This window comes from Notothenia coriiceps, unplaced genomic scaffold (genome assembly GCF_000735185.1).
Source record: "Notothenia coriiceps isolate Sejong01 unplaced genomic scaffold, NC01 NC01_scaffold00036822, whole genome shotgun sequence".
In the NCBI taxonomy this organism is placed as follows: domain Eukaryota; kingdom Metazoa; phylum Chordata; class Actinopteri; order Perciformes; family Nototheniidae; genus Notothenia; species Notothenia coriiceps.
This window is the reverse complement of record NW_011369523.1, coordinates 82,070-103,127: the sequence shown is the minus strand read 5'-3', so window position 1 is coordinate 103,127 and position 21,058 is coordinate 82,070. Positions and strand designations below refer to the sequence as shown.

At 37.2% G+C, this 21,058-nt stretch overlaps 1 protein-coding gene across 4 annotated transcripts in view; it reads right to left on the bottom strand.

Annotated features, from left to right (window-relative positions):
• Positions 1-5,023: 5,023 nt before the first annotated feature.
• The window catches only part of LOC104964185 (potassium voltage-gated channel subfamily C member 1-like), a 53,840-nt gene continuing 37,805 nt past the window's right edge, over positions 5,024-21,058 (bottom strand). The window contains exons 5-6 of one of the 4 annotated variants that reach the window (XM_010792909.1): positions 20,033-20,161; positions 5,024-6,913 (exon numbers count right to left, since the gene is read on the bottom strand). In XM_010792909.1, the coding sequence (XP_010791211.1) occupies positions 20,040-20,161 (122 nt within the window). In that variant the 3' untranslated portion in view covers positions 5,024-6,913; positions 20,033-20,039. Of the gene's footprint in view, positions 6,914-9,210; positions 12,841-19,279; positions 19,301-20,032; positions 20,162-21,058 lie in introns of those variants that run through there. The other 3 variants (XM_010792907.1, XM_010792910.1, XM_010792908.1) reach the window with 3 other exon arrangements.

The following is a 21,058-nucleotide window of genomic DNA, read 5'->3' as shown; positions in this document are numbered from 1 at the left end:
AATCTTTCATGTAACTTTTATGTTAAACTGTGGTGTTTTTTCAGATGTTGCACAAGTAGTCTATAGCTGCAATGTTAGCATTGGCAAAACGATTATTGCCACAATGTGCAGTACATTATAATCCTAGCCTATTAATAGGTAGCTGAGGTGTAATACAGTAAGACAAGTATTAGTTTCATGTGTATGATTTGAGCTGTTGTTGATAAGTGTGACAGTTTAAATGTGCCCTGTGGATACTTTTAGATACTTGAAAATGATGTGACATAAACAAAAATATATGTCTATATATAAATAAATTGTGGATTTATATTAATGGAATGGTTTAAGTCATATTGCATGGAATAATAATAATAATAATAATAATAATAATAATAATAATAATAATAATAATATTAATAGACAACATTTTTATAATAATTGTAATATGTTCATGTGTAAGGCTTGTGCTAGTATTTAGGTAATTTTTACAAAAAAATGACAGAAATAACCATGCATGTTAAAAACAAATCATCCAACCAATAGGATTTATGTTATTACTCATCAACCTGAATCTACCAAACCAGAAACTACTGTGTATTTCCACCAGAGGGAGGTGATGTTTTGGCACAAAGGAGAAAAGACTGAAGGAGGCCTCTGCCGACATTTCCTCATAGCTGCCTTCAGTGACAGAAAGAATACACTGCTCTCTGCATTGCCACATTTCATCCCCATTTGGAGCCATATCATGTCATCAAATGATATGACTCAGACTGCACAACATGTATCTGACAACATTTTGTATAAATGTGCTCATAAAGCAATAATCATGAGAATATATGAAAGTGTTGACATAATAAATCAACACTAAATGAATATAAAATGCAGTAAGAAATTCTACTAGATTTTATAGAGGTGTAGAGAATGTGGGTACGAACCACAGAGTGACGCCCCGTAGAAATGTTATTTTTAGCGCAGTGCATCATAATCTCGGGTAAGGGAATACTGTGACAGAGAGGTAGGTGCTTCTGGTTCTGTAAAATGGCTTTTAATTGTGTAGCTGTCATGCAACTCTGCAGAGAAACCATGAGACCCTGTGACTCACGTGAGATGGCTGCACATACCAGCACAGATTTATCACCACGGAGAGCAGTATGAAACAGATTATTGGGATCCATGAGTAGAAAATAGATGACTCATCAGACCACATTGCCTTATCTTAACATGAGGTCCTTACACCAGTTAATTATTCTGTGCTTTTATCATGGATATAAGCATTCTCCAAAAAAGCAATGGTAAAATTATTAAGTGATAATTGCCTATACATTTTTCACTTTTCTGAAACTCTGATTTACCTTAACAACTCATGTTCACACCCCTTTTCTTTGCATTGATTTATGGGTCTGTGGTACATCGGAACAAAAAAAAATGTTAACTTATTTCACTGCTAACTGGTATTCTAATTGATAACTCTCCTACATGTATGTAGCTGATTAGAAAATTACTGCCACAGATTTTAAATTAAGACCAGTGCAAACCTGCTAATATGCATATTTTCATAAAGTCATGTCATCAGGTCCTAGAATATAATTACTCTTTAAACGTTAAGAAGTATTACATTTAGTTTGATTTGAACATGTTCGTGTCCCCTTTCAAGGGTATTAGTAGTTACAGAAATGTGATATCAAGCCAGGAACCACAAATTACATAGCATAATCAATCTCAAATATCATATCACAAATATAGTTGACCTTAAAATTATAGATTACTTTGACTGCTTGCATCCACAGCACAATACGCTTAAACATCTAAGCGCCATCGTGTCATCTTTCAGTTTCTTGAAATACTTTTTTTTTTCTGTATACACACTTCAAGCACTATTAAATCAATCACTGTATTGTGGCTTCCTGTTCCTGACAGGCTGATGACTGTGACAGTCACTACAGAAGTCAGTATGCACAGGAGCACACATTTCATCCGTTAGAAAACTGACACGTCATTGATGTCACTTTTTCATTTATTTTAAGTTCATTTCAATGATTTTTAAGCAATTTAAATGTCTCTGAAAAAGCATCTCATGACTGTTAATCAGTTGTTCATTCAAGCTGCTATGGAGATTAGTTCACATTAGATCGCATTAACATTCATACATTTTTAGTCTCAATAGTAGAAATAAGTTCAATTATGACACTTTATTGATATGTTTCTATTTTTTCTTCAAAATATAAAAAGATAGATCATGAACATTCCATTGAAATATACTTTATACAGTTCTTGATGAGTTGTTCTTTGTGTCCCAACATTTCAAAAATAAAATCCGGCAGAAGTCACATCCAGATACTCCAGTGACCACCTCTTCTCCCCATTCACTCTCCTACTAAGACCGCAGTACAATGGACTAGTACCTAAGTCTGTTTTATACAATTTGATGGCATGTAAAATGAACATACATCTTTTATCTTTGGAATGTTTACGTGAATGCATGATGCTAGCCTGTTATATTAGATGTATGCATGTCCGTATGACTGTTAGGTGTTAGTCACATTATTTCTCATTAAAATGATATATTCAATATGTTAAAAAAATCGAGTTAGTACGATAACATTTCCTTTTAAAACAACTCTGGTATTATCACTTGTTAAAATAAAATATTAGTTTAGATTAGTGTGATTGCTAAGTCACTTTATGGACAGCCATAACGCCACTACACATGTGGTTGCAATCATCTGAACTGATGACAGAACATCTGTGTCTCAGGGAGAATACAGTAAGTGTCTATCAGTGGCATTCGTGGTGCAGATTGCATACAGTGTACTCAATTTAAAAAAACAAAAAACATATTCAACAGAAACAGGCACATAAAGGAAATAATATAAATGGATTTCGTAGAGGATGTGTCAACCAAGGACCACATAACACCTTCCAAACACCTGGAGAGGACATGTCATTATATTGTCACAACACAAAGTAGCCGTTAAGTTAACAGTGGCACCTACTAACCATGTAAAGCATTTTTGATCTTTTGGTTTATGTGAGTGTTTACACAGGAAATCTTGAACATTGATTGCAGAAACTTTAAAAAAGAAAACAGACTTAGCACTCTCAACATTGTAACTCATTCTGTTCAACATGACTAAATCAAATGGCAGTATTAAGCAATAGAAAACGGAAAGACATATTTGTCAGCCTGGCATTGGCAGAGCAGTCACCATGAAGAGAATGAAGAAAATGGCGAAAGTAACAGTGAAACACAAGGAAAGAAAAAAGACAGAACTCGGCCATGGAAACACATACAACTGGGTGGGGCACAACATTTTTGCAAGTGTGCACACCAATGCTAGAAGTTTACCTTCTGAAATATTCATAAACAATCTTTTTGACCATCGAAGCCGTAGTTGCTTAATGTTTGCAAACAGACAGAAGCTCTAAAACCTGTACAACCTTGAATTCTCTATGTAGTCTACATCACACGATATTCTGGTGAGCCTCCAACTCTAATGTACTGGGAATGTATCGAGGACCATTCAGCTGCCTGAGCTGAGCCCCGGACCAGCAGGGTCTGAAACTCACTTCGAATACCAAACCAAGGACGATGTGCTTGAAGCGCACTCAACGATCAGATGTTTTTTTTTACATCAATCTCCTCTCGGTGGACACTGGTATCTCTCACCCTCTATTTCTCGCAATACTTAAAAGTACTTCACTGACATCAGTTTGGAAGCTCTGGGTCTCTTTGATTGGTGCTCACGTAACTGTGTTGTGTGCTGTAACGAGCTGCCGACTAGCCAGCTGGATGACGCTAACTCCGTGGGTAAAGACGAATGCAAAGACCTGACCATCTAAAAAAAACAACGACGAGCTACCTCTACACACTCATGCTGACACTGTGAGTGCGAGTAGTTTTCAGTTGCCTCTCGAAGGAAGACGTTTCTGCTCTACGACACGGCACAGTGTTCATAGTTATCAGGACTGGATTCAGGACAGACAATGACAGGAGGCTAAGGGGATATGTCAAGACGCTGTCCCCCCCTCGAGAGATAATCAAGTCATAATGCATGCGTTTTTTACACATCACGGTGAGGTGTTCACATTATCGTTATCTACATACTAGAATTTATTATTTTAGAAAGAAAACACCCTACATCCACACACACCATCGACACACCTGAGTCCTTTAAACCACACACAAACTTTGGAATGGCAGTTGGTTCCATGCAAACCTGAAATCTCTCTTGATTGTTTGCCAGTTTAGTAACTTGTATAGTCTGTTATTGGTCTTTATCGGATAACCCGCACTTGTATTCCAATTTTTCTACTTAGGACTAGTGGAACAGAACAGCCTATCCCAGAAAAAGCCTGCCATGGGACATCCAAGGCCTTTACCAATCTCGAGGCGTTGAAGATACTCTCGAGGTTCTCCGTTTGCCCTGCTACAATCATGTGACAACCCTTGTATTATTGCCAAAGAAAAAAAGCAAACTATGAGTACTAATAAAGCAGCCAAAGTTGCGGTATGGGGAAGCGGTTGTTTTACAACTGCTGCTGCTGTTGCTGCTGCTGCTACGGTAGTTGTGCAAATGATTCAAGGAGGAGAACATGGACTAACAACAAACAACCTTTGCGCAAATGCTGTAGTTTGGGAAGGCCTTCAATGATCGCTGTTGAGTGAATGGTCTAGAAAATATACTGCTCGATGCATAACAAAGTAAAACTGTGACAGCGGTTAAAAACACTGGAATGGGAATGTAGGGCAGTAGTAGCAGAGAGATTTCATCAAACAAAACATAGTTCAGGGTGTACTTTGCAAACATACATTTTTCAATATTCACATTTTTTTTACTTTTCAAAACAAAATATAGCTCTTCTCTTTCATTATAATCTTTTTTAAAACATTAATTGCATATAACATTTTTTTAATTCATTTTATATATACTTTTTTTGTATCTCTAGCACCCTTGTCTTCAACTAAGGGCTTGCAGAAAAGACAGTCATGCAAACTAGTCATGCTGGTAAACAAAGTTACAAAAATGCATTATCTTTTTTTTTTTTTTGTTTATCTCAGCGTCCGTCCTTCGTCGTGCCAACGTCTTCATAGGCGAGTCTTTCATTGCTCATTATCTTTCAAAAAAGATGCTTGTGGGGAAAATAACTTTGCCCGCTCCTCATAACAAAATATTAACTTCCCATCTTTTTTCCAGGCCTTTGACTCCATTTCATGATGCCAAATCTTCTATTAACACTTGCATCTGATTTTTTTTGTCTTCCTTTCTGGACATTTTCTGCTCAGAAACTTCCTCCGAAGCAACGGATAGGTGATTTGTTTATCAAAATATAGATTTGTTCTCTTTGTACACTTCCACATGTGCTCTACTCTTTGTCCATTTCGTCTCATTTTCCCCTTTGCTTAAGGGCTCCCCTGATGGGCCATCCTTATCTTGACATCGACTTGGCAGTCGTTGGCAGCAAGAGGGGCAAGAGAGAGATGGGGCAGTATTAAACTCTAGATTGTTGTGCCTTATTGGCAGTGTCAGCCTTTGTTTAAGGAGAAGCAGGTATCCGATTGGTCCCTTTCATTAGAATTTCCAGCTAATGTCCAGCTTTATGTGACGTAAAAGTGTCCTTGTGGCAAGGGTCTCCTTTACGTTTAAATTTAGGCAAGCCAATATCCCTCGATATCGAAGAAAGACTGAGATTGTCTCTTAGACTTTTGTCTCCTTGGGTCAGTCTTTTTGCTCCTCCTGTCTCACTGTGTCAGTCAAACATGGGGAAATACATGTAATAGTGAAATGTGCATATAGGAATGGGATGCTAGTGGCAGTTAAATTACTTTTAGAGGAATGTTTTTGTAATAAACAGAGGCATTGGGCAGTGTGAGGGCGAGTACAAGCTCATCCTCAATGGAATATTCCGCCTATTCTACTATACATGACATAAGGTCATTCAGCAAGTGCTTGCTATAGGACCTTTGGTTTTCCATATAGACTTTCGGGCAAGCACATGAGAGATAAAGAGAAGTATTTTTCCACCATTTCCTTATAGAGAATGCTTCAGGTAAATGCCACACGGCCGGTTTGAGCTAATGCTACATGTGCTTTATTTGATCAACTCCATCGTTTTCTTTCAGTACTTGTGAAGAGGGCAGTGTTTCAGTCTGATAGAAGTGAATGGAAGACATAGGTTCAGTGGCAAACAAGCTATACAAGTGCTAAACTTGAACGAGGGGTTATAGAATGAGTGTTAGTAAATACAGACTTCTTATGCACTGTCTGTATTTAGTGTATTTTTTTGGAATGTAAAGTTTTAGCAAGTAAGACCAATCTTTTGTCTCTCATGTACTATAGTATTTTTTTTCTTCACTGTAAAAGGAACCCAAGAGGAAAAATGACATCTATAAGATCCCTTGAATGCATAAATTCCTCTCTCTTCCAAGCGTTGATGGATTGAGTTATTCCCCAGCCAACAAATGCTACAATATGTTAGCAGAGATGCTACATTGTTCATTCAGTCCTTTGTGAAGACAAGTGTTTTTTCAGAAAGTTGCTCAGTTGTTGCTCAGCACTGTAGGCGGTGCGGAGTTGGTCATCATACATGATGGCGAGTATAGTGTTGACAGAGAAATGTCATCTGGAATGTGTAATCAGGAGTCCTTTTCTCCCCCAAGTGCAATGCTCAGTCAGTTTGCCGAGGAGAAAAAAAAGAAGTCAGTCAGGCAGTTTTCAAAAATGTGGTGCGGAGTTCCAAGAGGCTGCTTTGGTAACAACTTGAGGAGCAGACCATGTGATTTAAATTCATGATTAACCTCTGGTGTCTCTCTTGTCCCCCCAAAGATCTCCTTTAAACTGTCCATCCGTGTCACACCTGTAGCTCCCGCCGCAAATTTGTGTTTACCGGTTACTGACTCCTCATTAGAGAGAAGGCGAATGCTAGAAACTTATCACTGTGAAGAAAAGAACAGAAAGCCATTAATACTAACTGCACAGAGATTACACAGACTTTGTAATTAATCATGATCGGGAATGTATAACTTCTAACATTACGTGGAAGCACTTGTATTGGTTTATAGAGGTTCTCAACGAATATAAACCAATCACATATTTGGAATTGGCCAATTACATTGTTTTCCATGTCATGGTGTTACTAACATTAGACAACAGGGATATAGTCAGGGATTACCATTACCTGTAAACTGCTGGTTAACTGTGCATGTCAGAATGAAGTGCACACATTTAAACTGTTAAGACATTTCTAATGCAGCTACAAAAACAGTCAACAAGCAGAAAGTTGGGACATCTTGAAAAACACAATTCAAGAAATGGCGACTGACAGTGTTAGAAAAACAATCGGTACACTGAATGAGACAAACTTCCAGCCAACTGACCAGCACCCCCCACTCTGCCAAACAGGAATTAATTAAGTGCAGATAACTTATCAAATCATGTGATAGGGAGAAGATAACCGGTTAATGTGTATGTGTGACTCAGTGTGTGCAATGTACAGTTCATGGAAAACACATTTTTGACAGATGGACACTCGATGCTATTGAAGGACTTTTTCACATTAAAAAAAAAGTTACACATCAGTTTGACCTAATTTCAAGAGGCTTAACCCTTACACTGAATCTACTTCATGCATCATGCAAACACAGGTGCAAATTCAAGAAGCCGTTATCCAACAACAGAAGTTGAAACATTTTACGGCAAACAATTCCTGTATCACATGTGCTGGCATGATGCATTATTTACCAAGAGATTAAACACTTCTGTTGTGGGCTCAACAGCAAACATCAACCCAATGTAAAACATTATTCTTTATTGCAGACGGATTATGTCTTCACTTGCTCTTCGTTTCACCCTCTTCCTCTGTCAATGTCCTCTGTATATCTGCAGTTTTCCTGAGAAAAGCTGTTAGCAAGACAAGTGCATATGTTCTCGCCTTATAGTGAATGTAAGGGATTTAGTTCATTGAAAGTAAAAGCCCTTATACACACTACAAGCAACCGTGACTTACAGAAAAAAAACAGCGGCTATTAAGCTTATCCAACATGGATGCTAACCCAAAAAGCATAAACGTTGTAGTTGTATTGAATTGTGTTATGTGATATGCCTCTTCGTGCAGATCTTTCTAAGATGACCTTTGCCTGGTGTCAGATGCATAAAAGTGTCATTTCCCAAATATGTCAATATAAAAAGTTGACATATCTTAATGTCTAATTTTAAAAATCCTGTATTTGCCTTCTTCCGTGTCACAATGTAAAAACATTTGCTATTATTGGATACTCAAAATAGTCTTTGTTTGGACACAAACCAGACTTTTCTTTGTTTTTTTCCTGGCAGTATTCACATCCTGAGAGGTGCCAAGGAGCTTTGTCTTGTACAGCATATTATTCACTGGTGTTGTAAATCATAACATCTTATGGATGGATGATACTAGTGGTTAAAATAAATAGTCCAACTTCTTGGTGAACTTTTCTGATCAGTGCAATTTGAGGATTGATCTCTCCAGCCTTACATTAGTTTGCTACAATCCATGATAATTACATAGCACTCATCATTACGTGTATATTTTGGGATGGATGGATATATTTGAAAGTGGATCAAACTGTATTTTTCTCCCCCGCGTTTTACAAATAAAAAGACTGTAGTAACTGTCATTTTCAAACTGCACATGCACCATGCTTTCGGGGTGCATTAGCAAATGCCTTTAAAATGTACATGTGCTTTACATTTATGAACAATAGACTACAGTGCATTCATCCTGTGTAGGACCAGCATGTGGAAGTAAACAAGCCATAACAAAGAATGCACTTAGATGTTTCCTTTGGTATTTCAACTGAATTAATAATAGCTTGCTTTAAATATCATGTGGACACAGTATAGTAAAATAATAAACAAACATACTCTCTTTTTGAAATACACTCCTAGTAAGTACGTATTCATAATCAGAAAGAAAGGTTAGGATCAAACTCTTCATATGATATCCAACGCTGTTAGAATAGATTTTAAATCGTGCTCACAAAATGTACATAGATATATTAATTCCGTATGACTTTAATGTATTCACATGTGTAGATACAGATATGTACATATTCAATAATAACCACTGACCTATTAATAAGCATTGCTTGGAAGGTTTAGCTAGTTAAATCTAGCTAGTTTGAATGAACTCCTAAATTGACATCAGAGCCTACGGTGGCCTCATAGAGGCACTTACAACATCTGCCTGTTTTGTTTACTCAAACAATGTGTATGTCAGAGTTTTCTATGTCATTTGCATTGGCCACATTTATGTGATTTGACCTATGGATTTGACTCTTTAAGCTCAATAGAACCACATTGATGACATTCTTCACATAGATGTTGATACAATACAAAGCAAATATTAACAAACACAGTAGATCTATATCCATAAATGTTAAAGTTGTGTGTGCATGTTATTTAACTCACCCATTCTCAGTCAATTGTGGCATTAAAGAAAAGCGTCTAACTGCAGATATATAACAAGGAAATACATTTTCCTTCAGTGCAGAAAAATGTACATTCCAAATAAAGTGTTACCAGTATAAGTCAGAGTATCGCAACATCCACATTGTGGAGTAATTGTAACGTTATACAGTATGCATGTGCGCTTAAAAGGTTTCATGAGGTTTTGTGCAATGACAGAAGTGATGTTAGCAATAATGACGGACCAAGATTCAGGTTTGCTGATGTGGACTAAGATGAGCTTTGAGTGCCGAGGTCAATCGACTTGTAGTCATTACATGTTCACATGAATTAAAAATGTACTATCCCAGAGTTTCCCTACCTTTGCTCAGTTCAGGGTAACAACATACATTTGTGAGCTAAAAACGCTCAGATTCACTTGAGAAACAAGACCCTGCATGCTGTTTTAGATATCTTCAGACGACACTAAATTATTGAATTTTTTCGACATCATAATGGTGAAATGTAACAGTATTGAGAGTAAGCATGACAGTATGCAATATGAGTCTGAAAATATGTGCCTTCAAAAACCCGTATCCGACTACTAACAGTGACTGATCGATATGTGAATGAGACAAAACAACTTTTACAAACATCTCAAACTCCAGTCAACAGATACAAGCAAAACATTCAAGTGATGTCATAACTATCACCCTGAATCATAATACTGCATATCTAAGTTCTCAAAGTTGAGGGGTCTGGAAGCACGTTGATTTTTAGACAGAATGGGAATGGGGAATATAGATTATGACTCTAAACACGCAACTCCTCTCCCTTCACATCTGCAGAAGTTTCGTTCCCCTCGTGAAATCAGTCCTACTACATTTCTGTTTGTTAAGGAACGAGTTAAATACAACATTGCATCTTTTTCTGACAAATGTTTTTCTAGACAATCAGTGGTACAGAAAGTTCATTCCTTACAATGAAATACACAATACCAGTTCAAGTGAAAAAAATATAAAACTGTTACAAAACGTAAACAATTAAAAATGGCAGTAACAACATCAAAACGTTTACAGGACCATTAAGACCACATTGATTTGAAATAAAACAAGACAAAAGGCTCATGATGTCATTGTAATACTTCTCAGAACAGATACATCAAAGTAGACTGCCTTCAAAGTCTGTGCAAGATTAAAAATAGATCTGCATATTTACATATGTATGTGCACAGCATGGTTTCCAGCTTTAAAACAATATTGCATGTTTATTGCATAAGTGAATGTCTTTCTTTTTGCTCAACTTTAAACATAAGTTCAACTTATTTCATGGGAAGTTTGCAGTCCGAGGGTGGAGCTCAGTTATAAAAATAAAAGCTATAAATTGCCTAATAAAATATAGACTTAGGGGAATGGTATTTTGTAACCACTGTGATATATATTTTTTAAATATAACAAACATATTGCTTTTTAATTTATATTTTCTTTAGACAAAATAAACCAAATAAATGGAAAAAATATATAAAATAAAACAGATGAAGAAGCAAAATAGATATTTTTTTAATTTAGATATACGTGTGATCGGGTATTTCTCACTTGTTAAATCTATACGGTGTGTGTATTATCCAACATGCAGGCTTCAGAGGTTAATAAATTAACACTGAATGTTAGTAAAGTGCTTGTATTTGTTCTGAGTATATCATTAATTATGTAGTCACTTGCACATGACTTTATAAGTATATTTGTTCTACTTTGTTTATTGCGATAAGTAGTTTTTTGAATACATTGCACTTAGATTTCTTTGAAAAATGGTAGGCCTACATACAGTATAAGTACATTTACATAAGTGTCCTGATTAGCATTTCTTCAAGGGTCGACATTTACTATCATTAAATAGATTATTAACCGAGGATGTGATGGCTTAATTGTGCTATTTTGCCAAAGACACTGGCAGCTCTACTCGTGAGGTCCTCAGCTGCAACAGAATATATAATTTACCCCAGTTTCAAACCCTAATAACACACTAAACTATGCCTTATTACTCCTCAATTTCCTTTATCAGTGAAGAACAAACTGGGCCGATAATCTTTTATTGGCTAGTTAAGTCGTATGGTTTTGCTAACAAGCAGCATTGCATATAAGCAAGCTATGTGGTCAGAAAACTATTGCACATAAACAAAGAAAACGCTTCTTTTAGTGTTTTCTATTGACTGTAAGATATCCCCACCTCCCTTATTAAACTAAACCTGTCCCGTTCCCAACAACTAACCCTAACCCTAACCCTAACCCTAACCCTAAACCTAAACCTAACTCGTGGTCCATCTATATATCCGCCTATATATTATTGAGAAAATAAATAAAACATTTAAGTAATGTATTGTTCATATATATTTTTAGGGGCATATCATGGAATAAGTATTTTTATTTTGGAATATGATTGTTATAATTGCATATGATGCATAGGATGATGATGATATAAAAAGGGATTAGATAACATGCGTGCAACTGCAGGAAGTGGCTGAATAGACCTTTATCTGTACACTGGAAGCAATTGCATATATGGAATGTAAAAAATAAATTATAATTTAGGGCTACATCATTTTGATAGTTCTTATGGTACAATATTTCTTTTTATTTAAGCTCAGTTTTTCTTCCTTTTCTCTTTGATATTTCGCTTTGCTGTGTAAAATAGCAACATAAAGTGATGTTACGATGATGAGATAGAAAATGAAATGACTGAGACCTGTAGAAGCCGAGTCTGTCTTTTAGAGAGACTTACCAAATTGATGTCTACACTGTACAAACATCAATATTCACATAAGACAGAAAGTAGAAAACTTTTAAACATCAATCTATAAATGTTTTTTTTTCTTTGGCTAAATAAAGTTTTTTATTTCTCTGGACAGTGTTTGCTTTTAGTTTGGTCCAGAACATTTAAAAATTGAGTCCATCTACACATTTAATCCTACATTTAAAAATGTAACCGTGCACGTTTTCTTTCTTTTTTTTAACTCATACTATTTTACTTACTAACCGATCCAAATATCCATTTTAGCATATCTTCTAATAATTCAAAAATATCAATGTAGCCTTGAAGCTAGAATTTGTACTTGACCCCATCAGCTAACCTGACCATCATAAACCAAAAGATTCACAAGACAAGGGGTCTCTCTTTCTACATTCAACTTCCTCTTTTCTTATTGCTATCTTTATGCACAGTGTACAATCCAAATGGAGGCGATCAGTCAGCAGCTAATCCACCGCTAGCATCCAATCGTTAACATCCTTTTTTTTTTGCTACAAAATGGAGGGGATTGGGGAGCGACAGCGGCGCAGGGGTCCCGGAGCCTCGTAGTTTTCAAAAGGGGGGCTAGTGATGGGAGCGAGCCGCAGTGAAGACCCCGCCATTCCCGATATGTTAGAAAGACTGCGAGATTTCTCGTAGCCTGTTGCAATTTTGAGAAACCGATTGATTCATTAGTTTATATTTTGTGTTTGGAAATGATAAGCAAATAAAATACAATAAATAATGGTTAAAGGTTTGATCATTTTGACAGATTTTAAATATATGTTTTTTTAAGGTTACATAGTATTAAAACATGAGGTTTAAGATGTTATCAGAAGAAAAATAAGAAATTGTAAGGAAGCACATAAGTGGAGAGAATAAATTAAGGATAAGAAAATGTTATGACAACATAAAGACATATAAAGGACAGACAAGGACACACACAGACAAGACAAGACAAAACAAGAAAATGCGAGTTATGATATGTCTTTTTTTTCCAAAACAGAAAAGCAAAATATTATTTGATAGTAACAGATTTAACACCTTAAACAGGCTTGTTGAATAAAGCACCCGACATTTACAACTTGAAGCATAATGTGCAATGTGCAGGTGATTTAGACATCGTTTTTTGCCACAGTTATAGAGTAAAACACAAACACGAGAAGTAAATACTCTGATATCACTGATACAGCGTAGTCGTTGACCACATGAAGCTTAAGGGGAAAAAGCTCAAGGATACAGCACCAATGGAATAACACTTTCCTTTGATTTTGCTTCAGAAACAGCCAGATTAGTATGAGCTTTAGTTTCATTTAAACTTCAAATGGCCAAAATAAAAATGTCCTCCCTGCAACATTTAAAAACACTTCCTATCCGTAGGTTTATCACCTTGTAGTGTAAACATTTTGTTTACAGTGGGAAATGACACACGGTCCACTAAATACATGGTAATTTCACCATTTTACAAATAAATGTATCTAAGATATAACAGATTTTCCATTGTGTCCTTTCCCGCTATATATCTGGTGTGTAACACAGCATGCATATGTTAAACTCCCTCTGTAGGAAGCGTCCACAGAGGAGACAGTGTTGTGCTGACGGAGTGTTGTTGCATCAGGTGACGTTAAAAAAAGCACCATTGGTAGGAAGCAGTTACTCCGCCCTAACAATGGCGACCTGACCCAAAATGGATGGAGTTTTACAGTTTCTGTGAGGAACAAGTTACATTATGTTGTCAGCAATTCTGGAGAAGGCTTGTTGACATTTGAACCCAAGATTATCCATCCCTTTAACTCCAACTGCTTCTTTCTTTATTCAACATGCATGTGTACCAGACCTTTGTTTTACACAAAAAAACGATTACTGGCCAACTATTAGCACATTTGACCAAATTTGTATGAGATTAGAATTGCTGACTCCACTTTTAATAAAGTGCAGTTACACTATATTGCTTACAGATAAAGTGATATGTTTGTGAAACTCCAACCATCACTAGGCCACAGTTAGACAACAGAGAACACCCATTGGTACAGAATGACGCCCTTTGTGCCTTCCTGCAGTACTGAAAGAAAAAGTATATCGTGGTGCACCGTAGCTACCACTCCACCACTCTAGATTATGCATCATTTGAGCCAACCATAAATAAAAGTCCTTTTTTTATTCTGACTAACTCAGGCACATTAGTCTGATGGCAACTCAGTGAAATATTGATGATGCATTTTCACCGGGTTTCTCACAGATGTCTGAGAAGCTGTCTGGTCAATCTGTGGTGGGGCCTCAATCTCAAGTTTCAGTCCAAAAGTATTTTGTCCAAACCACCCAAATGTTTCCAGACAAATAGTCAGGTTGCATCAAATGGCAGCCATTGTTGTGATGCTGAATCAGCGTCGAGGAGGGACAGAAAAAACCCAACCATAGCAGAACTACAACAATGCTGCAATTCAATGCAGACCTTCTTTTTTTATTTGTAAAGGTAGTTATTGTAAATATGACATTAAAATTATCTGGTAAACCTTCACCTAACAACCTAACTGAATAGCTAATTCAAGTTTTTATACTATTTATGATCTGCATTTATTTTCAATGGCCTTTGAATGTATTCCATGCATTCAGTCATTAGCCCTTTATGTTATAGTTTTAATTGTTAATGGCGCACTTCACCATTGCTGTGCTGGCTTCACATTGCATTCACACGAAGAAGGGATTCACAGGAAGCAATGTACGCATGAAATCCATCTTAATTTCTTCTAATTTGAATATGTAGTTTACTGTATGCTCTATGTCACAGAGTCAGAGCTAAGCACTAACACCTTTTTTCTGCTAATGCAAAAAGACTTCTGCTCTTTTTCACAAAAAAAGCATTTTAGATATATTACATTTCAAAGGATAAAGATATAACTATGATATAAAATAGACAACTTAAATGCTTATTTACTTGGTGTTTATTAATTTAACAGTTATAGTGATGCCCGAACAGCTCATATATGTTTTAATTCAGCTGAAATGATAAGTTAACGGGTTTAGTATTAAACAATTATTATGGTTTACCTCTGTGCTTCTTTGATTAATTAATAATGACGAGTGCCCTACAGATTTGAAGTATTCATTTCGGGAATTATTAGAACTAAAGTTGGGAAGCCCGTTGTTGAAGTTACAACAAACGGATTTGATTTTACTTTGAAATTCCTTTAGATATATTCTTTGTGCTAAAATTAGCGTGCAGGGCGAAGTGAGAAACAATGAAGGGAATGACACAGTGCGATCAACAGACTACAAACATGTTTCATATTCTTTAACCAAAATAAGATGATAAGGTGGCAGTATTTCATTCTGTCACTTTTTTAAATGTATTTGAACCATTTAATTGGCTATTTTTAGTCTGAAACAGAGCATTTAAAACACTTGTCAAGTGTGATATAAGTAAAATATGCATAAGAGAAATAAAGAGTCCCTATAAGTTGATCAGATGACGGTGAAACTGATGAAAATGTAACAATAACATGGTTCTGATGAATTTAAGATGTACTCAAGTGACCCGTTTAGCTGGCTAATTAACACATTCTTTAAGACGGAGATTTTTTTTCATGCAGGCCAATAATAAATCTGATAAAGTTAATCATGTCTGAGCCACTGCAGTCTGTCACGGTCTACCAGCTTCCTCCTCACGGTGCTAAGTACTGTATTTACAACATCTACAGGGCTTTGTGCTCTGGGATCCTCCACCGGGGGAAATACTGAGTGGGCCTGTCACTGTTCTTCAGTGATGACATAATTCCTGCCCAAAGTCACACTTCATTTACACTACGGAGGCAGTATGTACCTACCTACAGTCACTCTTTAGTTACACTTGCACTGCAGTGGCGGCCTGGGGATGGGATGGAGAATGAGTGTTAATCACAGGAGGGAAATGTAATGGAGACACAGAGGAACAGAGGGAGGAGGAACTGCAAATATTCAAGGAAATGATCATGTAAAATAAACTGAGAACTTCTATCTTGTATGTATGGAGAAGGCTGAGAGCTACTTGACTTCTCATATTACGTAATTCACATGTTCTATAGTTTCATGAGCGTGTGCTTGCTGTGGATATGCTGAGTGTTCAAGAGCTATTCTTGGCACCGCCCCATGCTGTTTCATTCGTACGTGGGATCAATTGCCTGTAAAAGATGGTGTGGTCTCCTGTTATCCAATATTACATATCCATACAGTGTGGATGTGTCTTTTGGGAAAACTAGAGGACATGCAACTGTATCCTTCATCCTCTTGTTAGTAGGTTATACATACCAACAGTATATGTGTCTGCTGCAATCATTAAAGCTCAAATCCACTTAATATTTCATATCTATTTATACACTTCTCCGGCATATATATGAATATTGATGTAGATATGATATACTTTTATTAATCCCCGTGGGGAAATGGTTTCTCTGCATTTGACCCATCCTAGTGTTAGGAGCAGTGTGCTGCCATTTGGAACGGTGCCCGGGGAGCAGTGGAGGGAACGGTGCCTTGCTCAGGGACACCTCGGTAGCACTTGGTCTTGAACTGGTGACCTTCCAGTTGCCAAGCCAAGTCCCTATGGACTTCGCCACCACCGCCCTAATGTATGTACAGTATGTAGTCTACGTATACACTTTCTGTATTGTGTGTTTTTTCTCAGGCTCAGAAAAAAAGAATATTTGCAGATTGTTGTTAAGACATGCAAGACAATGTAGGAGAAGTTGTACAAACCAATTACAATGACAGAGAGGAGGACAGTGACTTGTTTTCACACATAAAGAGGATATGGAGTTAAACTTAGCCTGCTTTATTTAGTTGTAGCCTGTTGCACTGAGCCACATAATAATGTCTTTAAAAGAAAGTGGCCGAGCACAATGCCTGTGCCTGAGCTTAAGGCATAAACAACAATATGTTGTGACCAATAAGTAAATATTATAAAACAGTTAGTCCCATAAAATAATTACAGCCACAATTAATATCATGATTATGAAAGGATTGGGTAATGGAGGGATGGAAAGGGGATTGAGATCGAATGAGCTTTTGCTAAATATAGCAGCTATTTTTTTTTATTTTTTTTTATTATTTTATTAATAGATTTAGTATTTGTTAAACCTTAACATAGCACATTTTGAGCATCACTTATGTGGGTTCATCCTATTCTTGAGGCAGACGGTTTGAATTTGGTTAGAAAAATACATTCATATTGTCTAAATAATCCTTGGAAATGTCCTAAAGATATGAGATTAGTCCCATTTTTATGCTAATTAATTGTACCGTATTGTTGGAAATTTCCTTTATCAATCCAATTGAGAGAAGTGAGATAGTTGGTGAAAATAAAACTCAAAGCAGAATACAGGAAGAACAGAGGGGAAGTCAAAACATCAAACAACAAAACACAGTTGTAAAAAAACTCAAAGACATTGAGAGAAAAATAAAATATCAAAACAAACAGCAAAATAATAATTATTTCACAAATAAATATAACTAAATCCTAGACGCATTGAAAAGATAAACCACACACAACACAAAGCCCTACAAAAACATAAAACTCCACAGAAATACTTAATAAAAGATGTACACAACATGTTGGAAACAGAAGTAAATCAGCACAAAAGCTCAATAAATAAAAGAAAAAAACAACTTGTACACAAATATATTGAGGAACAGAGGAGAGGAGGGGGAGAGAGAGACAGAGTGAGATCCTTAAGGTCTCGAGGAGGGAGTGGGCAATCACAGGGGAGATTGACCGTTTGACCTCAGTGAGACATGCATATTGCATTGGCTCAGGAAATCAAATGGCCAACAATCAAAGCGAAGAAACTTAAAAGCTTAAGCTGGCAAAGACATCTTATGCGTGTGTCCACGAAATAAATCACAATTGAAGCACACAAGAATTACTTTTAGACAGCGTGAGAATCCCTCTTTAAACACAAGGAGAAGGTTTGGGTCGACCATTTTGCTAATTTTCTAAATGTTAAGAACTGTTTGGCTTCCCTTTAATTACAAATTTGTTGTAACCAATTGTTAATCTTCTTAGTTTGAGCCATTAAAATGTATGAATGTAGCCAAAGATGCATTTACACACACACCGGGAAAATCAGGTTTCAGAGTGGTCAAACAGATCAAATGTCTCTGGTATTTACTGTAAGCACCATAAGGCTCATAATATTATCGATTACAGATCTATTACAGTGAATCACAGTGTACAACCCTAAAGCTCCATCTAGCAGCTTCAGCGCTGATTTTTTTTAAACTCCTGATTTGCTTTAAAGAGGGATTTTGTAGAACTTTAATCGCATTAAATACATAAGAATCACTGAAACTGAAGCAATGTCAGGGACCTGTAAGTGTCGGACAGCTCGAAGCTTTCTTACCTTGGACAGCATGTATTTTCAAATCTGTCTTAGCATTTGTCTGATCATTAAGTGTTTCAGTCACATAGTGCAGCTCATAATCCTTTTGATTTCTATCCAGGTGTATAAATATACAAAAAGGTCCCGAACTTTGGACTACACTAGGCACTGAAAGTACATATATGTTCGAGGGAATAGTATCTCAGATCCATGACACGCTCAAAACACACTATGTTTGGCTTGGTTCATAAAATAAAATGTTTAAAAGTTTGTGTTAAGCGTGCCATGTTTCAAGAGGTACTAACCCTTGACCCAGATGTTCCACTGACCCCAGTGACCTTTAGCCTTGGATATATGATTGTCATAAAACACTGCACAGGAAGCTATTAAGGCTCGCCAATTGATTCTACATACAATACGGCATATGTACTTGTATCTACGCACACATTTAAGCACAAAATGTACTCAAGCACAGAATAAGTGCCATAACCTGAGGAGTAACCTTTGCACAATGTACCTATGTAAATATAACACTGTAGAACGAGTGTGTTTAAACTTTTATAAATTGCAGTGAGTGCTTTTGTTTGCCAAGGTGGAGGTCCGTGGGGTAGGGAGTAACACGGATACACACAGTAGAAGGGGAAAACAAAATTAAGCCACACACCACGACACAAACACAACACTCAGACGGCATTGAGAGGACAGAGACACAGTGTATAACACGTAAGAATGAAAAAGCCCACATACACACGCGTGATATGACACAACCTGAAGAGAGAGACAACAACAACACAGAGGCACATCAGACAACAACGTGACCCGCTGTTCCCGTTCAATCTTCTTCAGTGTTATGTTTTATTATTAGTTATTGACACAGGACACGGGTTCTTTTCCCTGAAGCTGCTGGGTGTATTTGCACATGGACACATTACTGCACTATTATTTGTATGCAGGTTGTGCGCCCTCACACAGACACACATGTTTGCGCACACTTCTCGTTGTGGGTGTATCACAGAGCAATCCCATTTTCTTTCAATTTTTTTTTTTACATATTGCACATTGTTCATCGGATTGTTGCTGAGGTAGGACATAAGCGGTGTTCAGGTTTTATCGGATGAAAATGAGCCCCTAAAATTCCCCCCAAAACCTTTTCGAACAGATTTAAGCTCTAACTTACATTAGGTTAAACTGTTAGTGACATTCTCCAAATGTAAATCTGACAGCACACTCTCAAGACTTTTCAAGGGTGACACTTCAAACCCCACTGAACATGTAGACACAACAATGTGGATGTGGTGGTGTATCTGTGATCTGACGTCATGCTTAGTGTGTGAAGCTACGTCTGTGTTGAAGTGCGTGCTGTACTGGTGTAGTAAGTAGTAAGTGTAAAACATGCTACAGTATGTGTTTGAGAGCCAGATTTAAAGTCTCCTATGTTTTCAGTCAAAAGTTGACAAAGCTACGGGCTCGTTTTTAAGCTTATCTTTTCTTCAGTGTTACCTCTGGTCTACGGTTTGATCCAGGAGGAGGTGGAGTTTGCATTGAGGTCCTGCGTTAACAGAGACCCTTCCATCTTATACCAATCGTCAGTCAGAGGGGAGTCTGGGCTGGGTGCCAGGGCTGTGGAGTCTAGTTTGTTGTCAACAAGGGGGTGTTGGAAGTTTGGAGGGAGTGTGAGGGAGTGTTTTGGTGCAGGTTGGCGGCAGTGGTGGTGATTGGATTGCAGTAGTAAATGAATAAAGGTGTCAGGTTTATCATGAGCACAAAGGTAATGCACATGGGGTAAAACAAACAAAAAGGTTAGGAGTTAGGGTGTAGCAAAAAGGAAAAGAAGGAGGGGAATTGTGGGCATGGGATTTAATATTGGGCAGAGGAGTAGGGGGGTTCAGGAGGGAGGATGTGCACCAGGTTAGGGAGGGGAAGGAAAGGAGGGAGAGGGAAGGAAAGGAGGGAGAGGGAAGGAAAGGAGGGAGAGGGTTGGGGAAAAATAAGGCAGGAGAGAGAGAGAGAAACAGAATTGACGAGAGAAAATTAATGCATGGTCAACTTACTGAGTCCAGAAGACAGAGAAAGATCTAGATTGTTCATGAATGAGCACGAATGAAGGGAACAGAATACACACACACTATGGAGAGATGGAAGACATGACTGAGTAGAAGAGAAACTAAAAGGAGAGAAGTAGAGGGACAGATAATCTTGTCTGACTGATGAAATAAAATATGATACCACGCAGTGATGGAAACACAATCAACATGAATGTGAAGAGGTGGAAACAGTAGAAGCAGAGCAGAAGACGTGTGTATGTGTTGTGTGACTGCATGAGTGTGTGTGTGCTGTAATGGAGAGCTATCAGTAATTGAGGCATCCAAAGTGTGCTTTTCTTCCAACCCACCTTCTCTAAATGTTTGTATCTTATATACAGTAGCCTGTATTAGCATCAGCTGCACTATGAATGTATATTATATACATGTTTGCAGTATGTGGTGCCTGGCATCTTGCTGTGTGGATCTGTTTACGTAAGATTTG